The sequence below is a fragment of the Schistocerca nitens genome, chromosome 9 (assembly GCF_023898315.1).
Source record: "Schistocerca nitens isolate TAMUIC-IGC-003100 chromosome 9, iqSchNite1.1, whole genome shotgun sequence".
NCBI classification, from domain to species: domain Eukaryota; kingdom Metazoa; phylum Arthropoda; class Insecta; order Orthoptera; family Acrididae; genus Schistocerca; species Schistocerca nitens.
The window spans coordinates 138,853,201-138,873,278 of record NC_064622.1 but is presented as its reverse complement, the minus strand read 5'-3'; the positions used below and the strand labels follow the sequence as shown (position 1 = coordinate 138,873,278).

The 20,078-nt window shown below is 46.6% G+C and overlaps 1 protein-coding gene across 2 annotated transcripts in view; it reads right to left on the bottom strand.

Moving 5' to 3' along the window:
• LOC126203163 (leucine-zipper-like transcriptional regulator 1) overlaps nucleotides 1–20,078 on the bottom strand; it is a 179,472-nt gene that overhangs the window by 77,928 nt on the left and 81,466 nt on the right. For both annotated transcript variants that reach the window (XM_049937404.1, XM_049937405.1), the window contains exons 10-11: nucleotides 19,234–19,366; nucleotides 15,940–16,004 (exon numbers count right to left, since the gene is read on the bottom strand). In XM_049937404.1, coding sequence (XP_049793361.1) covers nucleotides 15,940–16,004; nucleotides 19,234–19,366 — 198 coding nt within the window. The remainder of the gene's footprint in view (nucleotides 1–15,939; nucleotides 16,005–19,233; nucleotides 19,367–20,078) is intronic.

Below are 20,078 nucleotides of genomic sequence, written 5' to 3'. Positions count from 1 at the left end.
CTGGTCAGACAGGTAGTGTTGAATTTCCTCGTCGGACAATCCATCGAGGGAGTGTGTATAAACGACCCCACGTGATGAATTTAAAGTACAGTGCGGTTCCACCCGGACAGGGAAGGTGTGTAGCAGTGAAGAACGCAGCAATTTTTGTGCCTGGAGGGCACTGACTGTTTTTAACAACAAGGTGCCATTTCGTAATCTGGAACAAGACTTTACAGGACCTGCAATTGCGTCGAATAATGAAAGAGTTGACCGTGGAGAAGTCGTGACCTTCGTCAGACCGAGAAACAACAAGGAACTGTGGCAACGATGAAAGGACTGTCTGTGGCTGAGACTCATTGAACTTACGCTTGTGAGCAGACATAGTAGAAGAAGAGGAAACCATTGCGAAAGTATCCCCCATTTTTACCGGCGTCTCCGATGGCGCGTTCCTTCCTTGTGGGGGCCCTCTCCGAGGGCACTCCCGCCTTAGGTGATTGTTCACACCTCAGGTCACACCTCCCGAAAAACGGACGGAGGGACCAATCGGCACTTTAGGAAGGTATCAGATCGGGTAATCACCCCTCCTTGGGCCTGGCCGTTACCAGGGGGTACGTACGTGTCCTACCTGTCTACCCGGGGTGGGGAATTACGCGTTACCCAGTCACCGGCTACGGCTACGCATGGAAATGCATGGGTCGGCCTTCAGACATGCACAGGGAGGAAAATAGAGAAAGGGAAAGGAAGGAAGGGAGGTCTCAAATGCCGCAGCGGAGAAAAGGGCAAAGAGAAGAGGTAAGGAAAATAGAAGGACAAAGGAAGGACGAAGACTTGCAAGCGGAGAAAGCAAAGAATGTGTTACAGTTCCCGAGCGTCCATCTCCGGACGTAGGCACAAAAACATACTCCCAGAGGGGGAGAAAGGGAAGGAAAGAGGCGAAGGTAATGGGGGGGGGGGGGGGGGGGGGGGCAAGATGGGTGATGGGGAAGGATGCGGAAAGGGAAGGTATGCAGCCCGGAAAGGAAGGATGGCCACATTATTTCGGGGTCCCGTGCTCGTTACGCACGTATCCACAAAAGAGTTGTGGACCCCCTGGGGGGCGTCGGGAGTGTGTGCATGAGGGACTGCGTCAGCTTTCAGACAACACTAAATACAAAGTATGCCAAGGTAATCCCATTCCTAATGTCCAGGCAGAGCTTCAAGGAATCCTCAGAACCTTAGGCCCCCTACAAAACCTTTCACTTGACTCCATCAAGCTCCTGACTCCACCGACACCCCACACCCCTACCTTCTACCTTCTTCCTAAAATTCACAAACCCAATCATCCCGGCCGCCCCATTGTAGCTGGTTACCAAGCCCCCACAGAACGTATCTCTGCCTACGTAGATCAACACCTTCAACCCATTACATGCAGTCTCCCATCCATCAAAGACACCAACCACTTTCTCGCAGGCCTGGAATCCTTACCCAATCTGTTACCCCCGGAAACCATCCTTGTAACCATTGATGCCACTTCCTTATACACAAATATTCCCCATGTCCAGGGCCTTGCTGCGATGGAGCACTTCCTTTCACACCGATCACCTGCCACCCTACCTAAAACCTCTCTCCTCATTACCTCATCCTGACCCATAACTTCTTCACTTTCGAAGGCCAGACATACCAACAATTAAAGGGAACAGCCATGGGTACCAGGATGGCCCCTCGTATGCCAACCTATTTATGGGTAGCTTAGAGGAAGTCTTCTTGGTTACCCAGGCCTGCCAACCCAAAGTTTGGTACAGATTTATTGATGACATCTTCATGATCTGGGCTCACAGTGAAGAACTCCAGAATATCCTCTCCAACCTCAACTCCATCAGATTCACCTGGTCCTACTCCAAATCCCTTGCCATTTTCCTTGATGTTGACGTCCATCTGTCCAATGGCCAGCTTCACCAAACCCACCAACAAGCAACAGTAACTCCATTATGACAGCTGCCACCCATTCCACATCAAACGGTCCCTTCCCTAGAGCCTAGGTCTTCGTGGCAAACGAATCTGCTCCCTGAACCATTACACCATTTACCTGAAAACAGCTTTCGCATCCCGCAACTACCCTCCCGACCTGGTACAGAAGCAAATTACCAGAGCCACTTCCTCATCCCCTCAAATCCAGAACCTCCCACAGAACAACCCCAAAAGTGCCCCACTTGTGACAGGATACTTTCCGGGACTGGATCAGACTCTGAATGTGGCTCTCCAGCAGGGATACGACTTCCTCAAATCCTGCCCTGAAATGAGATCCATCCTTCATGAAATCCTGCCCACTCCACCAAGAGTGTCTTTCCGCCATCCACCTAACCTTCGTAGCCTCTTAGTTCATCCCTATGAAATCCCCAAACCACCTTCCCTATCCTCTGGCTCCTACCCTTGTAACTGCCCCCGAGGAAAACCTGTCCCATGCACCCTCCCACCACCACCTACTCCAGTCCTGTAACCCGGAAGGTGTACACAATCAAAGGCAGAGCCACGTGTGAAAGCACCCACGTGATTTACCAACTGACTTGCCCACACTGTGAAGCTTTCTATGTGGGAATGACCAGCAACAAAATGTCCATTTGCATGAATGGACACAGGCAGACAGTGTTTGTTGGTAATGAGGATCACCCTGTGGCTAAACATGCCTTGGTGCACGGCCAGCACATATTGGCACAGTGTTACACCGCCCGGGTTATCTGGATACTTGCCACTAACACCAACCTGTCAGTACTCTGGAGATGGGAACTTGCCCTTCAGTATATCCTCTCTTCTCGTTACCCACCAGGTCTCAACCTCCGCTAATTTCAAGTTGCCGCCGATCATACCTCCCCTGTCATTTAAGAACATCTTTGCCTCTGTACTTCCGCCTCGACTGACATCTCTGCCCAAACTCTTTGCCTTTACAAATGTCTGCTTGTGTGTGTGTCTGAAATGAGATCCATCCTTCATGAAATCCTGCCCACTCCACCAATAGTGTCTTTCCGCCGTCCACCTAACCTTCGGAACCTCTTAGTTCATCCCTATGAAATCCCCAAACCACCTTCCCTACCCTCTGGCTCCTACCCTTGTAACTGCCCCCGAGGAAAACCTGTCCCATGCACCCTCCCACCACCACCTACTCCAGTCTGGCTGAATTGAATGAGACTGAAGTTGCCAGTCAGTGAAGGGTTCATTAAAGGATTTAACTTGGTGGGGGAGTGGAACATATGGGGATGCCTTCAACTTCAAAGGTAGCCAGATAGGAAGAGGACACTGATGCTTTCGCAGAGAGAGAGAGAGAGAGAGAGAGAGAGAGAGAGAGAGAGAGAGAGAGTATACCTGTCCTTTTTTCCCCCTAGGGTAAGTCTTTCCGCTCCCAGGATTGGAATGACTCCTTACCCTCTCCCTTAAAACCCACATCCTTCTGTCTTTCCCTCTCCTTCCCTCTTTCCTGATGAAGCAACCGTTGGTTGACGAAAGCTTGAATTTTGTGTTTATGTTTGTGTGTCTATCAACCTGCCAGCGCTTTTGTTTTGTAAGTCACAACATCTTTGTTTTTAAATATATTTTTCCCACGTGGAATGTTTCCCTCTATTATATACAGCAGAAATATAATAATACTTACATGCTGTGTGTATCTTAATCATGTTAAAACTGAGTAGATCTAGAAAACTCCATGGATATTTGAAGTCTAATTATAATCAAGTATATGTTATCACCATAGGGTCCATTATCTGTCTTATCTGTGTGGTACACAAGTTGTTACTTAAATGTGTTATAGTTGTCAAATGCTGAACCATCACAATTCTTGGTTGTGTTGGACACTATTGTCATGGGATGAAAGCTTGTAACTAGTGCTCAGGCCCAAGAGGCTAATATAAAAGGACTCTTAATACCTCAGATATCATATTTAAATACATCTGTAACATGCACTTACTGCGTACAAGGTGACCATCTGAAGAGTCATCAGCTGCATTTTCTATAGTATTTTGGCAGATATTTGCAATTTCATTTTGCAGTGTGTAGCTGGAATCAGCTCAAACAAATACTACTCATCATGTCTTTCATCCAAGATTCAAAAACTGGCATCATCTGTGGGAAACCATCCTTTCAAGCAGCTTACAGAGTATGTAGTCAGACTAATCAATCGGTAACTGTTTAGAGATGTTAAGTTCTTGCCTGGCTTAAGGATTGGGACAATTATGCTATCTCTCCATCATGAAGGGATGGCACCTTAGAGGCAAAGACAGTTGAAAACCCAGAGGAGATGTTGCCTTTGGGGAATATTTATGTGATAGATCATCTGGCTGAATTGAATGAGACTGAAGTTGCCAGTCAGTGAAGGGTTCATTAAAGGATTTAACTTGGTGGGGGAGTGAAACATATGGGGATGCCTTCAACTTCAAAGGTAGCCAGATAGGAAGAGGACACTGATGCTTTCGCAGAGTGGGTCACAAGGTGTTCTGCAAGAACTGATGAACCGGTAAAAAAAAAAAAAAAAAAAAAAAAAAAAAAAAAAAAAAAAAAAAAAAGAAACAACAACTTGTAGAACAAGACCCAGAACAGCTGACGGTTGTCGGTCGCCTGTAAGACCACAGAGCTTGGCTCACACCTGAGACGAAGAGAAATATGTCCCCAGGGACGAGACATAGCACTGCCAGTGTTCCTTCTTACTGTGGGTGTGACCTTTAGCAAGTAGTCACTTAAAAATGATCAAGTTGGTCGGCAAGGAGTGTCATTTGAACCATTGCAGGGCTCACTGGCAATCTTATACAGTTATTACAATGTCTTTAATCCACCGCAGCATCGATTGATGGCAGACGGAAGCTATAGAAAGGGCAATGGCAGTTCCAGTAGTGTGAATGATTGCATCTGAGATGCCTCGCACAACCTCATCAGTACTATCCAACAGAGAGGCAGCAAATGTAACATGTAACAGCAGAGGCATACAAAGGCCTGATATGAAGAGGGTGTGTGTGTGCGGGGGGGGGGGGGGGGGGGTGGGGGGGGGGAGTGGGGGGGGGAAGTGGGGGGGGAGTGGGGGGGAAGTGGGGGGGGAGTGGGGGGAAGTGGGGGGGGGGTGGCAAGGAAACAATACGGTCGCCTGAAAGAGCTCACTGTCGCAAAGGTCACTGTGTAGTGACCAATGTCACAAAGCCACAAGATTAGAAGAAGAGATCATTAGATTGACAGCCGAAAAGATGGCATAGATGGCACTGAAGTGGGTTGGAGGACCATTGTTGAGGTGGCATGGATCACAGTCTGTGACAAGCTCATCAATTAGAAGGTTCCTACCAAATGAAGTGGTACTCTTCTACAGGGGGTGGTGTATATTAAGTCCTCAAGCAGGAACAAAGGGAGAGGAGGGGGGGGGGGCACGATTGTTGGGTTAATGTGATCGATTCAACGTAAGTAAGTGGCCTGTCTGGAGGTAAGTAATCACTGCAAATGGTAATCACTGAGGTTATGTGCACCTGCACAGCTATTACCTCCAATGAGGTATGAAAGGGACTCCATTCACTGATGACATCTGTACAAACTAAACTACAGACCCTTCAGATGCCCACCCGGGACCAGCATAGTTCCAGCACAACACACAATAACCATGGAGTGTTGAAGAATAGTACCAAAGTGCATTTCTTGGAAAGCAATGCAAATTGCAGAAGAGGAAATAAGGTGGTGGTGTTTTGGCAGGTGACGATAATACCCATTAGAATTCCACTGAATTATCATGTGACTGATAGCCAGGTTAGGTGTGAAGGGGCCAGAAGGACTGGCATACCACAGGGTCACTGCTTGTGATGGAACCACATCCACAAACATCAGCTCAGAATCTGACTGCGTGAGGGGATTTGATATCTGGGGGAACTGGAGGACTCTTGTCACAGTTCTTCTTCTTCTTCTTCTTCTTCTTCTTCAACATCATTATCTTTTGAGTGAAAGGTTCGTTCAAGGGGGTACCTGCATTGAGCATGGGGACAAATGAAGAATGGACAGCACGGAGACCCACAAGCTGGGGCTCCTTCACCCAGTGTTTGATGTCAGGCCTCCAGTCTGAGGGTTGCTGGGTAGAGGGATCCTGAAAGGAAGCCCTGTCACCAGCACACACACCAAGGAATGAGAATGCTTCTCTAACCTGGTTCAGGAAGTGGTTCTCAAAGAAAGCACCACAGAAACCACGTGATGAGAGGAGGTGTGATTTTGATTAGGTAGTTGATTTCTTGGAGGGGGAGGGGGGTGCAATAGTCATGACATTAATGCAATGGTCATCATAATGACAAAAGGTAGGCATTCATATATCTTCTATGCCTTTGCATAAGATAGGCAGTCAACAGAGTTACCTCTTTCTTGTAAAGTGGCAGACTGGCGAACAAGTGTGATGTTCTGCCTTGTTGACACAAAAATATGTATGTTCCCAAAGACTACCTTCATGAAGTGATCTTCCTTGGAAGCGATATTCTGGGTCTGCCGTGTAGTGAGATGATTTAGGCCCAATGTAAAACCATATGAAGCACCCCATAGGTGGTGGGACATAAGGTTTCACATCCTACCTGTACACCATGACCTTAACTTTCTCTGGGCCAACATTCCCTTCAAAGGCTAAGATAAAGCTGCCTACATCCATACAATCATCCCTGGGCCCTTTTTGTACATGTCTGATAAAATGTATGCCTTGCCAGTGAAGCTTAGTTCAGAGCTGCTGCTCATCTGTTTGGAGTGTAAACTCTCTGTGGAACAAGATTTCTTGGACCATGTTCAAAGTTTTGTGTGGTGCAGTGGTCACAGATGTGTCACATACATGATCACATGCCTGAAGAGCTGCAGGTTGGCCAGCAGAGGAAGTTTTAATTAAGAACGAACCATTTTGCATTTTTCTCAGAACTCACCTTCCCCAAATGTCGATGTTTTCCAAAAAAATAATGGTTTCATTGCAGTAAAAGTATCCCCATCAGCCCAAGTACATACAAAGTATTGGATAATGTGTTTTGCATTCAGACATCTGGCTTGCCCTCTTCCCATGGAGAAGCCAGGGAGGAAACATCAAGGTGGCATATATCTCTTTCCCATCTGAAGAAATTGCTGGAGCCATGCAGCCACCAGCAGAAGGAAGTTTAATTCATTTCCTGTTTGAATCTTCTGCTGTAGTACCACCTACTCTGAATGGGGGCTCTCCCCACAGGTGCCATGCAGCCACAGCAATGGTTATCTGGCCTGTAAACTGTTATCCGGCATCCCGGTGACCCAGATGTGAAGGGCATATACACCTTGGCTTGCGTGGGGAGTTTCCAGCTCATCCACCAACAAAACGATCCCTGTGCGGTCAGGGGGCTTCCAACGAGCATGCACGTGAACCCCCCCCCCCCTCTCCTGCCACCAACAAATAATGGAACTGCTACCCTGCTAGGATTGAGGAATAGCACATTTGCAAGAAAGGAAGGATGCAAAGAGAGAATAGCAGAAAGGGTAGAATATAAACTGCACAATCCACACTTCTATGTTGTTGTTGTGGTCTTCAGTCCTGAGACTGGTTTCATGCAGCTCTCCATGCTACTCTATCCTGTGCAAGCTTCTTCATCTCCCAGTACCTGCTGCAGCCTACATCCTTCTGAATCTGCATAGTGTATTCATCTCTTGGTCTCCCTCTATGATTTTTATCCTCCACGCAGCCCTCCAATACTAAATTGGTGATCCCTTGATGCCTCAACACATGTCCTACCAACCGATCCCTACTTCTAGTCAAGTTGTGCCACAAACTTCTCTTCTCCCCAATCCTATTCGATACTTCCTCATTAGTTATGTGATCTACCGATCTAATCTTCAGCATTCTTCTGTAGCACCACATTTCAAAAGCTTCTATTCTCTTCTTGTCTAAACTATTTATCGTCCACGTTTCACTTCCATACATGGCTACACTCCATACAAATACTTTCAGTAACGACTTCCTGACACTTAAATCTATAATCGATGTTAATAAATTTCTCTTCTTCAGAAACGCTTTCGTTGCCATTGCCAGTCTACATTTTATATCCTCTCTACTTTGACCATCATCAGTTATTTTGCTCCCCAAATAGCAAAACTCCTTTACTACCTTAAGTGTCTCATTTCCTAATCTAATTCCCTCAGCATCACCCGACTTATTTCGACTACATTCCATTATCCTCGTTTTGCTTTTGTTGATGTTCATCTTATACCCTCCTTTCTAGACACTATCCATTCCATTCAACTGCTCTTCCAAGTCCTTTGGTCTCTGACAGAATTACAATGTCTTCGGCGAACCTCAAAGTTCTTATTTCTTCTCCATGGATTTTAATACCTACTCCGAACTTTTCTTTTGTTTCCTTCACTCCTTGCTCAATATACAGATTGAATAGCATCGGGGAGAAGCTACAACCCTGTCTCACTCCCTTCCCAACCACTGCTCCCCTTTCATTTTCCTCGACTCTTCTAACTGCCATCTGGTTTCTGTACAAACTGTAAATAGCCTTTCGCTTCCTGTATTTTACCCCTGCCACCTTCAGAATTTGAAAGAGAGTATTCCAGTCACCATTGTCAAAAGCTTTCTTTAAGTCTACAAATGCTAGAAATGTAGGTTTGCCTTTCCTTAATCTTTCTTCTAAGACAAGTCGTAAGGTCAGTATTGCCTCACGTGTTCCAACATTTCTACGGAATCCAAACTGATCTTCCCCGAGGTCGGCTTCGACTAGTTTTTCGATTCATCTGTAAAGAATCCGCGTTAGTATTTTGCAGCCGTGACTTATTAAACTGATAGTTCGGCAATTTTCACATTTGTCAACACCTGCTTTCTTTGGGATTGGAATTATTATATTTTTCTTGAAGTCTGAGGGTATTTCGCTAGTTTCATACATCTTGCTCACCAGATGGTAGAGTTTCGTCAGGGCTGGCTCTCCCACGGCTGTCAGTAGTTCTAATGGAATGTTTTCTACTCCCGGGGCCTTGTTTTGACTCAGGCCTTTCAGTGCTCTGTCAAACTCTTCACGCAGTATTATATCTCCCATTTCATCTTCATCTACATCCTCTTCCATTTCCATAATATTGTCCTGAAGTACATCGCCCTTGTATAGACCCTCTATATACTCCTTCCACCTTTATGCTTTCCCTTCTTTGCTTAGAACTAGGTTTCCATCTGAGCTCTTGATATTCGTACAAGTGGTTATCTTTCCTCCAAAAGTCTCTTTAATTTTGCTGTAGGCAGTATCTATCTTATCTTACCCCTAGTGAGATAAGCCTCTACTTCCTTAGATTTATCCTCTAGCCATGCCTGCTTAGCCATTTTGCACTTCCTATCAATCTCATTTTTGAGACGTTTGTATTCCTTTTTTCCTGCTTCATTTACTGCATTTTTATATTTTCTCCTTTCATCAATTAAATTCAGTATTTGTTCTGTCACCCAAGGATTTCTACTAGCCCTCGTCTTTTTACCTACTTGATCCTCTGCTGCCTTCACTACTACATCCCTCAAAGTTACCCATTCTTGTTCTACTGTATTTCTTTCCCCCATTCCTGTCAAATTGTTCCCTTATGCTGTCCTTTAAACTCTGTACAACCTCTGGTTTAGTCAGTTTATCCAGGTCCCATCTCCTTAAATTCCCACCTTTTTGCAGTTTCTTCAGTTTTAATCTACAGGTCATAACCAATAGATTGTGGTCAGAATCCGCATCTGCCCGTGGAAATGTCTTACAATTTAAAACCTGGTTCCTAAATCTCTGTCTTACCATTATATAATCTATCTGATACCTTTTATTATCTCCAGGGTTCTTCCATGTATTCAACCTTCTTTCATGATTCTTGAGCCATGTGTTAGCTATGATTAAGTTGTGCTCTGTGCAAAATTCTACCAGGCAGTTTCCTCTTTCATTTCTTACCCCCAATCCATATTCACCTACCATTTCCTTCTCTCCCTTTTCCTACTGCCGAATTCCAGTCACCCATGACTATCAAATTTTTGTCTCCCTTCACTATCTGAATAATTTCTTTTATTTCATCATACATTCCTTCAATTTCTTCATCATCTGCAGAGCTAGTTGGCATATAAACTAGTACTACTGTAGTAGGCGTGGGCTTCGTATCTATATTGGTCACAATAATGCGTTTACTATGCTGTTTGTAGTAGCTTACCTGCATTCCTATTTTCCTATTCATTATTAAACCTACTCCTGCATTACCTATATTTGATTTTGTGTTTATAACCCTGTAGTCACCTGACCAGAAGTCTTGCTCCTCCTTCCACCGAACTTCACTAATCCCCACTATATCTAACTTTAACCTATCCATTTCCCTTTTTAAATTTTCTAACCTACCTGCCCGATTAAGGGATCTGACATTCCACGCTCCGATCCGTAGAACGCCAGTTTTCTTTCTCCTGATAACGACATCCTCTTGAGTAGTCCCCGCCCGGAGATCCGAATGGGGGACTATTTTACCTCCGGAATATTTTACCCAAGAGGACGCCATCATCATTTAAGCATACAGTAAAGCTGCATTCCCTCGGGAAAAATAACGGCCGTAGTTTCCCCTTGCTTTCAGCCGTTCGCAGTACCAGCACAGCAAGGCTGTTTTGGTTAGTGTCACAAGCCCAGATCAGTCAATCATCCAGATTGTTGCCCTTGCATCTACTGAAAAGGCTGCTGCCCCTCTTCAGGAACCACACGTGTGTCTGGCCTCTCAACAGATACCCCTCCGTTGTGGTTGCACCTACGGTACGGCTATCTGCATCGCTGAGGCACGCAAGCCTCCCCACCAACGGCAAGGTCCATGGTTCATGGGGGGCACACTTCTATACAATTTGGAAATGGAGTAGCAAGTCAAACCCAAGACCCAAGACCATAAGCCAAAATTGAAAAGTTTTAGAATGCTGGATGGGAAGAAAATGAGTGACCAAAATCACAAACCAGATCCAAGCACAATCGGCACAAAGGCAGCGAGGAAAAGAGAGCAGTAGAAGGATAGACTTGCAGCACTGAGAGGGAAGTAATGCTATACGGGTGGCTGTCCCATGGTGGGCAAGCACATACGAAACAGATAAGAGATGTGAATCCGCTGGAGGAGGTGCACATGGTCAACGTGCTTGGTCATCCCCACCCAAAGTGCGTGGTCAGTGGAGAACAATCACCTATAAAACAGCCTGGCTGCAAGACTGCCTGCATGTCACCCATTTGCCTACCCACGGGCATGTGAGTTGGAACAGTCTAATGCAGACAATGCAGTCTGAAAGGAATACAACTGTGCATAGTTCTAAATCCAACAGCTATGCAGGTGCTGCTACAGTGTTTTCTTTCTCTTTATACACCTATTGAATGTGATTCTATAATGGAATATCTCTGTGCACCACCACTGCAACACTTATTTTAGTATTTTTTGAGTGTAAAGTTTGAGTCGTAGCACCATGGTATTTTTCTATATTAAAGCAGTTGGTGAATGCATGTACGATTAATAGAGACTACAGTTCTACAGGAGTGAATGGAACTTTTTGTGCCCAAAGTACAAGGATTGTGTGTCTGGATGCTCAGTGTGTCTCAACAAATTGCACACTGACCAGAAAGTACAAGCCTCCAAATGGACAAAAAGGTTTGAGAGTAAAGTCTAAAATATAGATTTTTAGGACAGATAGCATAAGTACAATATCCATTTCATTCACATTCTAATGGGCATAATTCAATCTTTACAGTCTTAATGTGCAAAGGGATGGTATCACACAAATATCCTGCACAAAAATGCATACTGCATAAGCTGCTATTCCATATAATGGTATATACTAAGCACTGATTATCCAATTCTGGTGCTCTATCTTTAGCTAGTGTTGCTCCATAATAAGACATCGGAGAATGAAGCGAGCAAAAACAAGTTAACTGTTTGTTCTCTCAGCCTAGTGCAAGTTGTGTATGGGGGCACAAAATAACATCTGCCTGTGAATTGTTTGTTCATCTTCACATTACAATACCTTTGAAAATTACAGGTTTTCTGCATAGTTCTATGTTTGCAGACACATTACACATACAGTCTCTGTATCTGCAGACATTCACATAGCATATAAATGCACACCTCACCTATATCAATGACATTCCTACCCAACAGGCTGTGAACGTTTGAGTATTTAGTTGCATTACAAGTCATGTTGCTACAGTCTCATTAAAATTACTTGTTATTGGACACACATTAGAGCCGTCTACCTCCAATCAGAGCACTCAACATCCTGCCTGAACTGTTTGCCATTACCAAACTGCCACAACAAATGGTCAGTTTATTTCCAACTGCTTGTCTGTCATTTTTCTTTGTGTGTTTGGATCCTGAATCCTGAGTCTGGCCCTTTTATTTTGCATTTCTAGAATTGGAAACACATATCATCATCATCATCATCATCATCATCATCACCACAGAGATGGGCCTACAGTAGGTAAGCTTCATATGATACTGCACAAGGTCAACATTTTTCAAGGCAGCAAATCATCATAGTGACTGATTCTGTAAAGGAATCCATATAACACCATAACATATGGGGTGCTGTGGTGCAATGATTACGTTACAGTCCTGATGTGCATAAGGTTGCGGGTAGATATCCTGTCTGGTGATGCAACCTTCTTTTTGTAAATATTTATCAAAATGATTGATTATTATTTTCAATTAATTGGTTTAAATGTAAATTTTTATTTTTAATCTTTTGCTGCATCATTTTCATCATGATACTTACTTTTATTTCCTCTTATTTTTTGTTGCTATCATTCTGTTTTCATTTGAAATCTGCCTGTGTCACCTATAATCTGTAACAGTGTGTCAACTAGGACTGCTCAACAGTTGGTATCATATCAATTTATCCAGCCAACATGAGGACAGTTTCAGGTAACTGAAGAAAGTGAAAAGTTACAGTTCCCTTTTAATGCTGAAACTAAAATTTTCCGTCTTGAGTTCTGTTGCAAGTCATTGACTAACATCTTCTCAGACACATTGCACATAACAAGGTTGATGTTAGGTTAAGACATGAGTGTAAATTCAGGACTAAAAATGCACTGTCTGCTGCATTTCACTCATTGGACACTTGATATCAGCTGTGGAAAGAGCATCTTGTGTTACCACCATACCTGATGGCAGCAGCTTGCAACACTGCTCTGCATCACACGAACTTGTGAAGTGACCTGTCATGTTTATGTGCCACCTTTAACAGAATGAAAATTGATGTGGCAACATTGTAGCACAATTGACAGATACCAACATTTTTGAAAATCTGTTTCCTTTCCTTAATGTTTCCTTTGTTATGATACTTGTGATCTGAGTTTTGTTATCTTGTGTAAATGATCGAAGAATGCAAAGCTCCATGTCCAATACAAAGATGCCAATGGCATTCATCAATCGAGCTGCTCCCTTTTTCATGACTGTTCTGCTACTTATGTTGAATCTCCTCACATTTATTGCCTGATTTCCCATGAAAAAGCCATGCCAATACGATGAAGTTTACAGCATCACCAGCACAAAAGCAAATGCAATTTTTAATGTTAATATGTGTTTCTCATTATAAGGACAGTATAGATTACAACACACATTTGCCTTTGTTCCATGTTCCATGCTTCAAATGTATTGTAATGTGTACATATTTAGTAATGCCACTGTATCATGATCCATTGTTATGGACTAAAAATTTTAACCTTGATCGAGGTGGGAATTTATTGTAGTGTTTACAGCAAACTATCAGTGATTATGTGAAACATTAGGATAGGGTGGATACATGTTTGTCATTTTCTTACCATTTCAGATTTCTTTATATACTAGAGCTTGCAGTGCTCCCTCTATTACCATTACAAGTTAACTGTCATACTAATAGGCTATGTAGTGCTCTCGTATGTAGTTGGCTGAATTAAATAATGAAAATGGGTGCTCAATGCTGAAAGGCTACAGAGGTTGATTTATCCACAATCTAACAGAATCAGCTTCATTGATAATGTTCTTCCATCACTGACCTCAGCATAAGCTTTAGCAAAATACGGAATTTCTGTGATTTCGTGATATTTCAATGATAATGCAGCTAACTATATAACAAAGTTCCACGTGGCCTATTTGTATAGCTTATAATGACAGAGAAAGTTACTAAAAACTTGACTAGACAAATAAATCTGACACGGCAAGAAACCTGAGAAACATTATCCAAGAATGTCACCATGAAAAACTATGTTCTGATGACGGAGATGTGATAAGATGTTGTGAACTGTACAAGTATGAAATAATGTATGGGGCTTGAAATGACAATCCGTACAATGTTTTTGGTAGCAAACAATGTGATTAGAAGCTATGTAGTGAACTGACTATGCCTGACGCAGACTCTTTACAACAATCCAAAAACACCCCACCAATGCCCACAGCACCCTATTTGCATTATGTAGGCTTTATCAAATCCTGTTGCAATTAAATTGCATGCAACTGCCCAAACAAGCTATTAGGCTCAATTCCTATCAGAAAATGAGGGAAGAGCTTCACAACTAGGTGACAACTTATACTCTGAATTCAGGTGGATGGCAGAGAACACAGAACTGCAATCACAACAGCCAGTTTAAAACTTACAGGCTAAACACAAGCAAACATCCACAAACCAGGTTCACCATGAGGAGATGACTCAACTTTAACACCAAATCAAAATGAAATAAATAAATGTGACTTCGGTTTGGCCACCACTAAAGTTGTCTGGATGACTGTGGGAAAGAAAGAGTAAAACTATGAGGGGAAAACAAAGTTTATACATTGCAATAGTGTCTACAATTGGTGAAAATTCACACCCATTGCAAAGAAATGATACCTAGGCACTGTGACAACTTTGAAGAGCCGAACCTACAAACGCCAATTGGAGAGAGCTATTCTATCTTCTACTCTGAAGATCCAGCTGATTCTGCCTAGTTAAATCTTTACTGAAGTCAGCAGCTGGCTCAATTAGTTTGTAGTTTATGCCAGTCAGTGCTTACTTGAGTCAGACACCTCTTGTAACTGCAGCCAAACGTAGCTGTAAGCTATCACCTGCACAAAGACGGGCTTGTCTGCAGCACATGCAAAGCCTTTGATCAAAGTCTGAAGCATTTTAGAACCCTATCTACCCTGGTCAAGAACCCAGGCTACAGAGTTGCTGCAGCCAGTATTAGTTACTTAATTTTGTTATCAATGTAAGAGTAAAATTAGAGTATCACTTATTGTGGATAGCTATAAATTTACATGAAACTGTGAGATTTAAAATGCCATTTTTATATTCAAGCTGCCAGCATAACTTACAGTATTAATACATGATATCTGAAGATCTTTCTCAGAGATGCCAAAGCATTTACACACATACGAAGTTTAAAACTTAAACAGGTCATTTGTGTTTGGGGACAGATACTTCAAATCTGAAAGCTAAATAATTTTAATAGATGAGAATGCAGTTTTCCCATATGAGGTGCAAAGCATAGAGTGAACTCTGGGAAAAGGTAAGAAATAAACTGCTGCACACTTATCTGAAACTTTATAATGATTTTCTGCACAAAAATTTTTTGAGTGAAGTTTTAAGATAAATATCAAGTGCGACAAGATCCATTATATTAAACAATTCCATTTCTGGATAGTTTTGTTCTTCATTTCTTGCAATGTAAATAAAAATATTTTTGTGCACATGAAAAAGGGATGAGAGAATGATTAGGCTTTGAGGTGATTACATCACTCTTAAATCGAGACAAACAGAATAACACATCATGCATGACATGTTTATTTCAGTCTTCTCCTGCCTAAGTATTTGTTATGGCAGTGTGAAGACATTATATTAGATCTGATACACATACATTTTCATTTTTGAACCATGTATTTTTTAAATGATTCTGTAACTTCATCTTTCTGATACTCAGGACTCAAATATACTAATGCTACGAAGAATTTATGAAAAGGTTAACTAGCATAGCATCTTAAAAATAGTGCCATGAACACAGTTGTTGAAGTGTTTACCTGCACTGCAAGTCTGTACACATCCATCATCAACAAAACAACTCTGTTGCAAACTGGATCCTCAACTGCAAAATGAAAAGTAAGCAGTCATACAACATAACAGACTTATTTATGATTTTTTTCAGTTTTAAGCAGTACAGCTAACAAGAAATGTCTTTAAATAAATGTCCATTGATCTGATTATAAGCTCCCTTCCAAAGAACACAGCCAGCAAATAAGTATGATACAGCTGACAATATGCACAATTCTTGGGAAAAAATAGGGTTGCACCAGACGTTGCAGATAGCAACACAAGAGACTAATTTCAATCAAACTTTTACTATTTAATTTTGTTTTGATAATGTACTTTGTGCGTATGTGCAGAAAATGAATAGGGGGACGGGAACTGCCATCAAGGGAGAAGGGAGAGGAGGGGGCATGGGAGGGGGAGAGACAGAGCTGGGACGGCATGGGGAAGAGAGAGAGAAAGGAGAATGGGTGGGAGAGAGAGGAGAGGGCAAGGGGGAAAAGGGATGAGCAGGGGGTGGTGGGGGGGGGGAAAAGGGATGAGCAGGGGGTGGGGGGGGGAAAAGGGATGAGCAGGGGGGTGGTGGGGGGAAAAGGGATGAGCAGGGGGGTGGTGGGGGGAAAAGGGATGAGCAGGGGGGTGGTGGGGGGGAAAAGGGATGAGAAGGGGGGTGGTGGGGGGGAAGGGATGAGAAGGGGGTGGTGGGGGGGGGGAAAGGGATGAGAAGGGGGGTGGTGGGGGGGAAGGGATGATCAGAGGGGTGGTGGTGGGGAAAGGGATGAGCAGGGGGGAAAGGGATGAGCAGGGGGGAAAGGGATGAGCAGGGACAAAGGAGGAGGAGGGGAATGAAGAAGTAGGAGGAGGGGAATGAAGAAGTAGGAGGAGGGGAATGAAGAAGTAGGAGGAGGGGGGAATGGAGGAGGATGAGGATGAGGAGGAGTGATGGAAAGGTGGTGGGGGGCGGGGGAGCGACGGAGGGAGGGGGGGCGGCGACGGAGGGAGGGGGGGCGGCGACGGAGGGAGGGGGGGCGGCGACGGAGGGAGGGGGGCGGCGACGGAGGGAGGGGGGGCGGCGACGGAGGGAGGGGGGGCGGCGACGGAGGGAGGGGGGGCGGCGACGGAGGGAGGGGGGCGGCGACGGAGGGAGGGGGGGCGGCGACGGAGGGAGGGGGGGCGGCGACGGAGGGAGGGGGGGCGGCGACGGAGGGAGGGGGGCGGCGACGGAGGGAGGGGGGCGGCGACGGAGGGAGGGGGGGCGGCGACGGAGGGAGGGGGGGCGGCGACGGAGGGAGGGGGGGCGGCGACGGAGGGAGGGGGGGCGGCGACGGAGGGAGGGGGGGCGGCGACGGAGGGAGGGGGGGCGGCGACGGAGGGAGGGGGGGCGGCGACGGAGGGAGGGGGGGCGGCGACGGAGGGAGGGGGGGCGGCGACGGAGGGAGGGGGGGGCGACGGAGGGAGGGGGCGGCGACGGAGGGAGGGGGGCGGCGACGGAGGGAGGGGGGGCGGCGACGGAGGGAGGGGGGGCGGCGACGGAGGGAGGGGGGGCGGCGACGGAGGGAGGGGGGGCGGCGACGGAGGGAGGGGGGGCGGCGACGGAGGGAGGGGGCGGCGACGGAGGGAGGGGGGGCGGCGACGGAGGGAGGGGGGGCGGCGACGGAGGGAGGGGGGGCGGCGACGGAGGGAGGGGGGCGGCGACGGAGGGAGGGGGGCGGCGACGGAGGGAGGGGGGCGGCGACGGAGGGAGGGGGGCGGCGACGGAGGGAGGGGGGCGGCGACGGAGGGAGGGGGGCGGCGACGGAGGGGGTGGCGGCGACGGAGGGGGGGCCGGCGACGGAGGGGGGGCCGGCGACGGAGGGGGGGCCGGCGACGGAGGGGGGGCGGCGACGGATGGGGGGGCGGCGACGGAGGGGGGGGCGGCGACGGAGGGGGGGGCGGCGACGGAGGGGGGGCGGCGACGGAGGGGGGGGCGGCGACGGAGGGGGGGGCGGCGACGGAGGGGGGGAGCGACGGAGGGGGGGAGCGACGGAGGGGGGGAGCGACGGAGGGGGGAGCGACGGAGGGGGGGAGCGACGGAGGGGGGGAGCGACGGAGGGGGGGAGCGACGGAGGGGGGAGCGACGGAGGGGGGAGCGACGGAGGGGGGAGCGACGGAGGGGGGAGCGACGGAGGGGGGAGGGACGGAGGGGGGAGGGACGGAGGGGGGAGGGACGGAGGGGGGAGCGACGGAGGGGGGAGCGACGGAGGGGGGAGCGACGGAGGGGGGGAGCGACGGAGGGGGGAGCGACGGAGGGGGGAGCGACGGAGGGGGGAGCGACGGAGGGGGGAGCGACGGAGGGGGGAGCGACGGAGGGGGGAGGGACGGAGGGGGGAGGGACGGAGGGGGGAGGGACGGAGGGGGGAGGGACGGAGGGGGGAGGGACGGAGGGGGGAGGGACGGAGGGGGGAGGGACGGAGGGGGGAGGGACGGAGGGGGGAGGGACGGAGGGGGGAGGGACGGAGGGGGGAGGGACGGAGGGGGGAGGGACGGAGGGGGGAGGGACGGAGGGGGGAGGGACGGAGGGGGGAGGGACGGAGGGGGGTGGGACGGAGGGGGGAGGGACGGAGGGGGGAGGGACGGAGGGGGGAGGGACGGAGGGGGGAGGGACAGAGGGGGGAGGGACGGAGGGGGGAGGGACGGAGGGGGAGGGACGGAGGGGGAGGGACGGAGGGGGGAGGGACGGAGGGGGGAGGGACGGAGGGGGGAGGGACGGAGGGGGGAGGGACGGAGGGGGGAGGGACGGAGGGGGGAGGGACGGAGGGGGGTGAAGGACATAGTGGCAGGATAAAGTACATCGTGGAGGGGGGGGGTTTAAAGGAGAGAAGGAAATAATAAGGGAATTACAGAGTGAAACCAAAATTTGCCATTTAGTAACAGATTCCAGTGGATGTAGGTTTCAATAGTTATACAGTACTGAAAACACTTGCAAAGACAGATTAACATGGAGAGTTGAATCAAACCAGCCATTATGCTGGAGACCACAAGATGACATGCCAGTACTTTTATTATCTTTGAAGTGTATTCATCTGTATCTGCTTTGTCATATCATAAAGGTGCAGGAGTAATGCTTTGTATTGCATTTGATAAGCGAACTCGTATTTTACATACAGCATAAAATAACCACCATGCCACCAAACACATGAATGACAGAGATGTTCATGATGTACTGCAAATGCTAGTGTCCTTATTTATCACTGATCAATCATTGGTATTCATAACAGTTAAACTTTTTATTATTTACGTCTACTCACTTTTCTTGGTTGGATCAATTCTATCTGTGTATATGTAATTTAAGACCATTTCGAATGCTTCAGGAACTGCATCACGCAGTCTCACTTCCAGAAGTGGTAAGTCTTTAAATGATACTTGTGTTGTGCCAAAAACCTGCAATCACATAAAAATTAATATGTTGGAATATTTAAAATAATTTTTGATGAGGTAATTCCATATTTCAAATGTTAGAACGCAAGTGTATAATATTTAGGCCTGGTGATAGGATTATACTCAAAAAACAAAACTGAATATAAAAATGGTAGTGAATATGTCTGGTGTAAAGAAAATAATGTAAGGAGTAAAGTTAATAAATCAGCAAACAGTAAAGGTGTTGAGCCTTGAAAACTGAATAAGATTGACACACTTGAATAAGAACCGATAGGTAAGGGCAAAGAGGACAGGAGGCAGTGTAATTGGAGGAAAAGGGATACGGACTGTAAAATATCCAGATGATGAAGTAACACACTGATGGAATCAGAAGAGGAGCTAAAGCACATGTTTTTGGGTACTGCAAGAAAGGGTTAGGGGTATGGAATGAAGATAAAAATAGGAAAGACAAAAGTGAAGGGGACAGGCTCTAAGGAAGAATCAGTTAACATATTTGTAGACAGAAGAGAGAGAATATATTTCTGTATCTGGTAAGTTTAATGACATGTAGAAGACGAAATAAGGATGATATATATGGGAAAGGAGGCATTTAAAAATGTGAACCAATTTCCAACAGAAGAATTCCAATTGAGCTGAGGATAAGATCTGCTAAATTTTATGTCTTGAGCATAGGGATAGTGAATCAAGAACCATCAAAAAGGAAGAAGAAAGATAT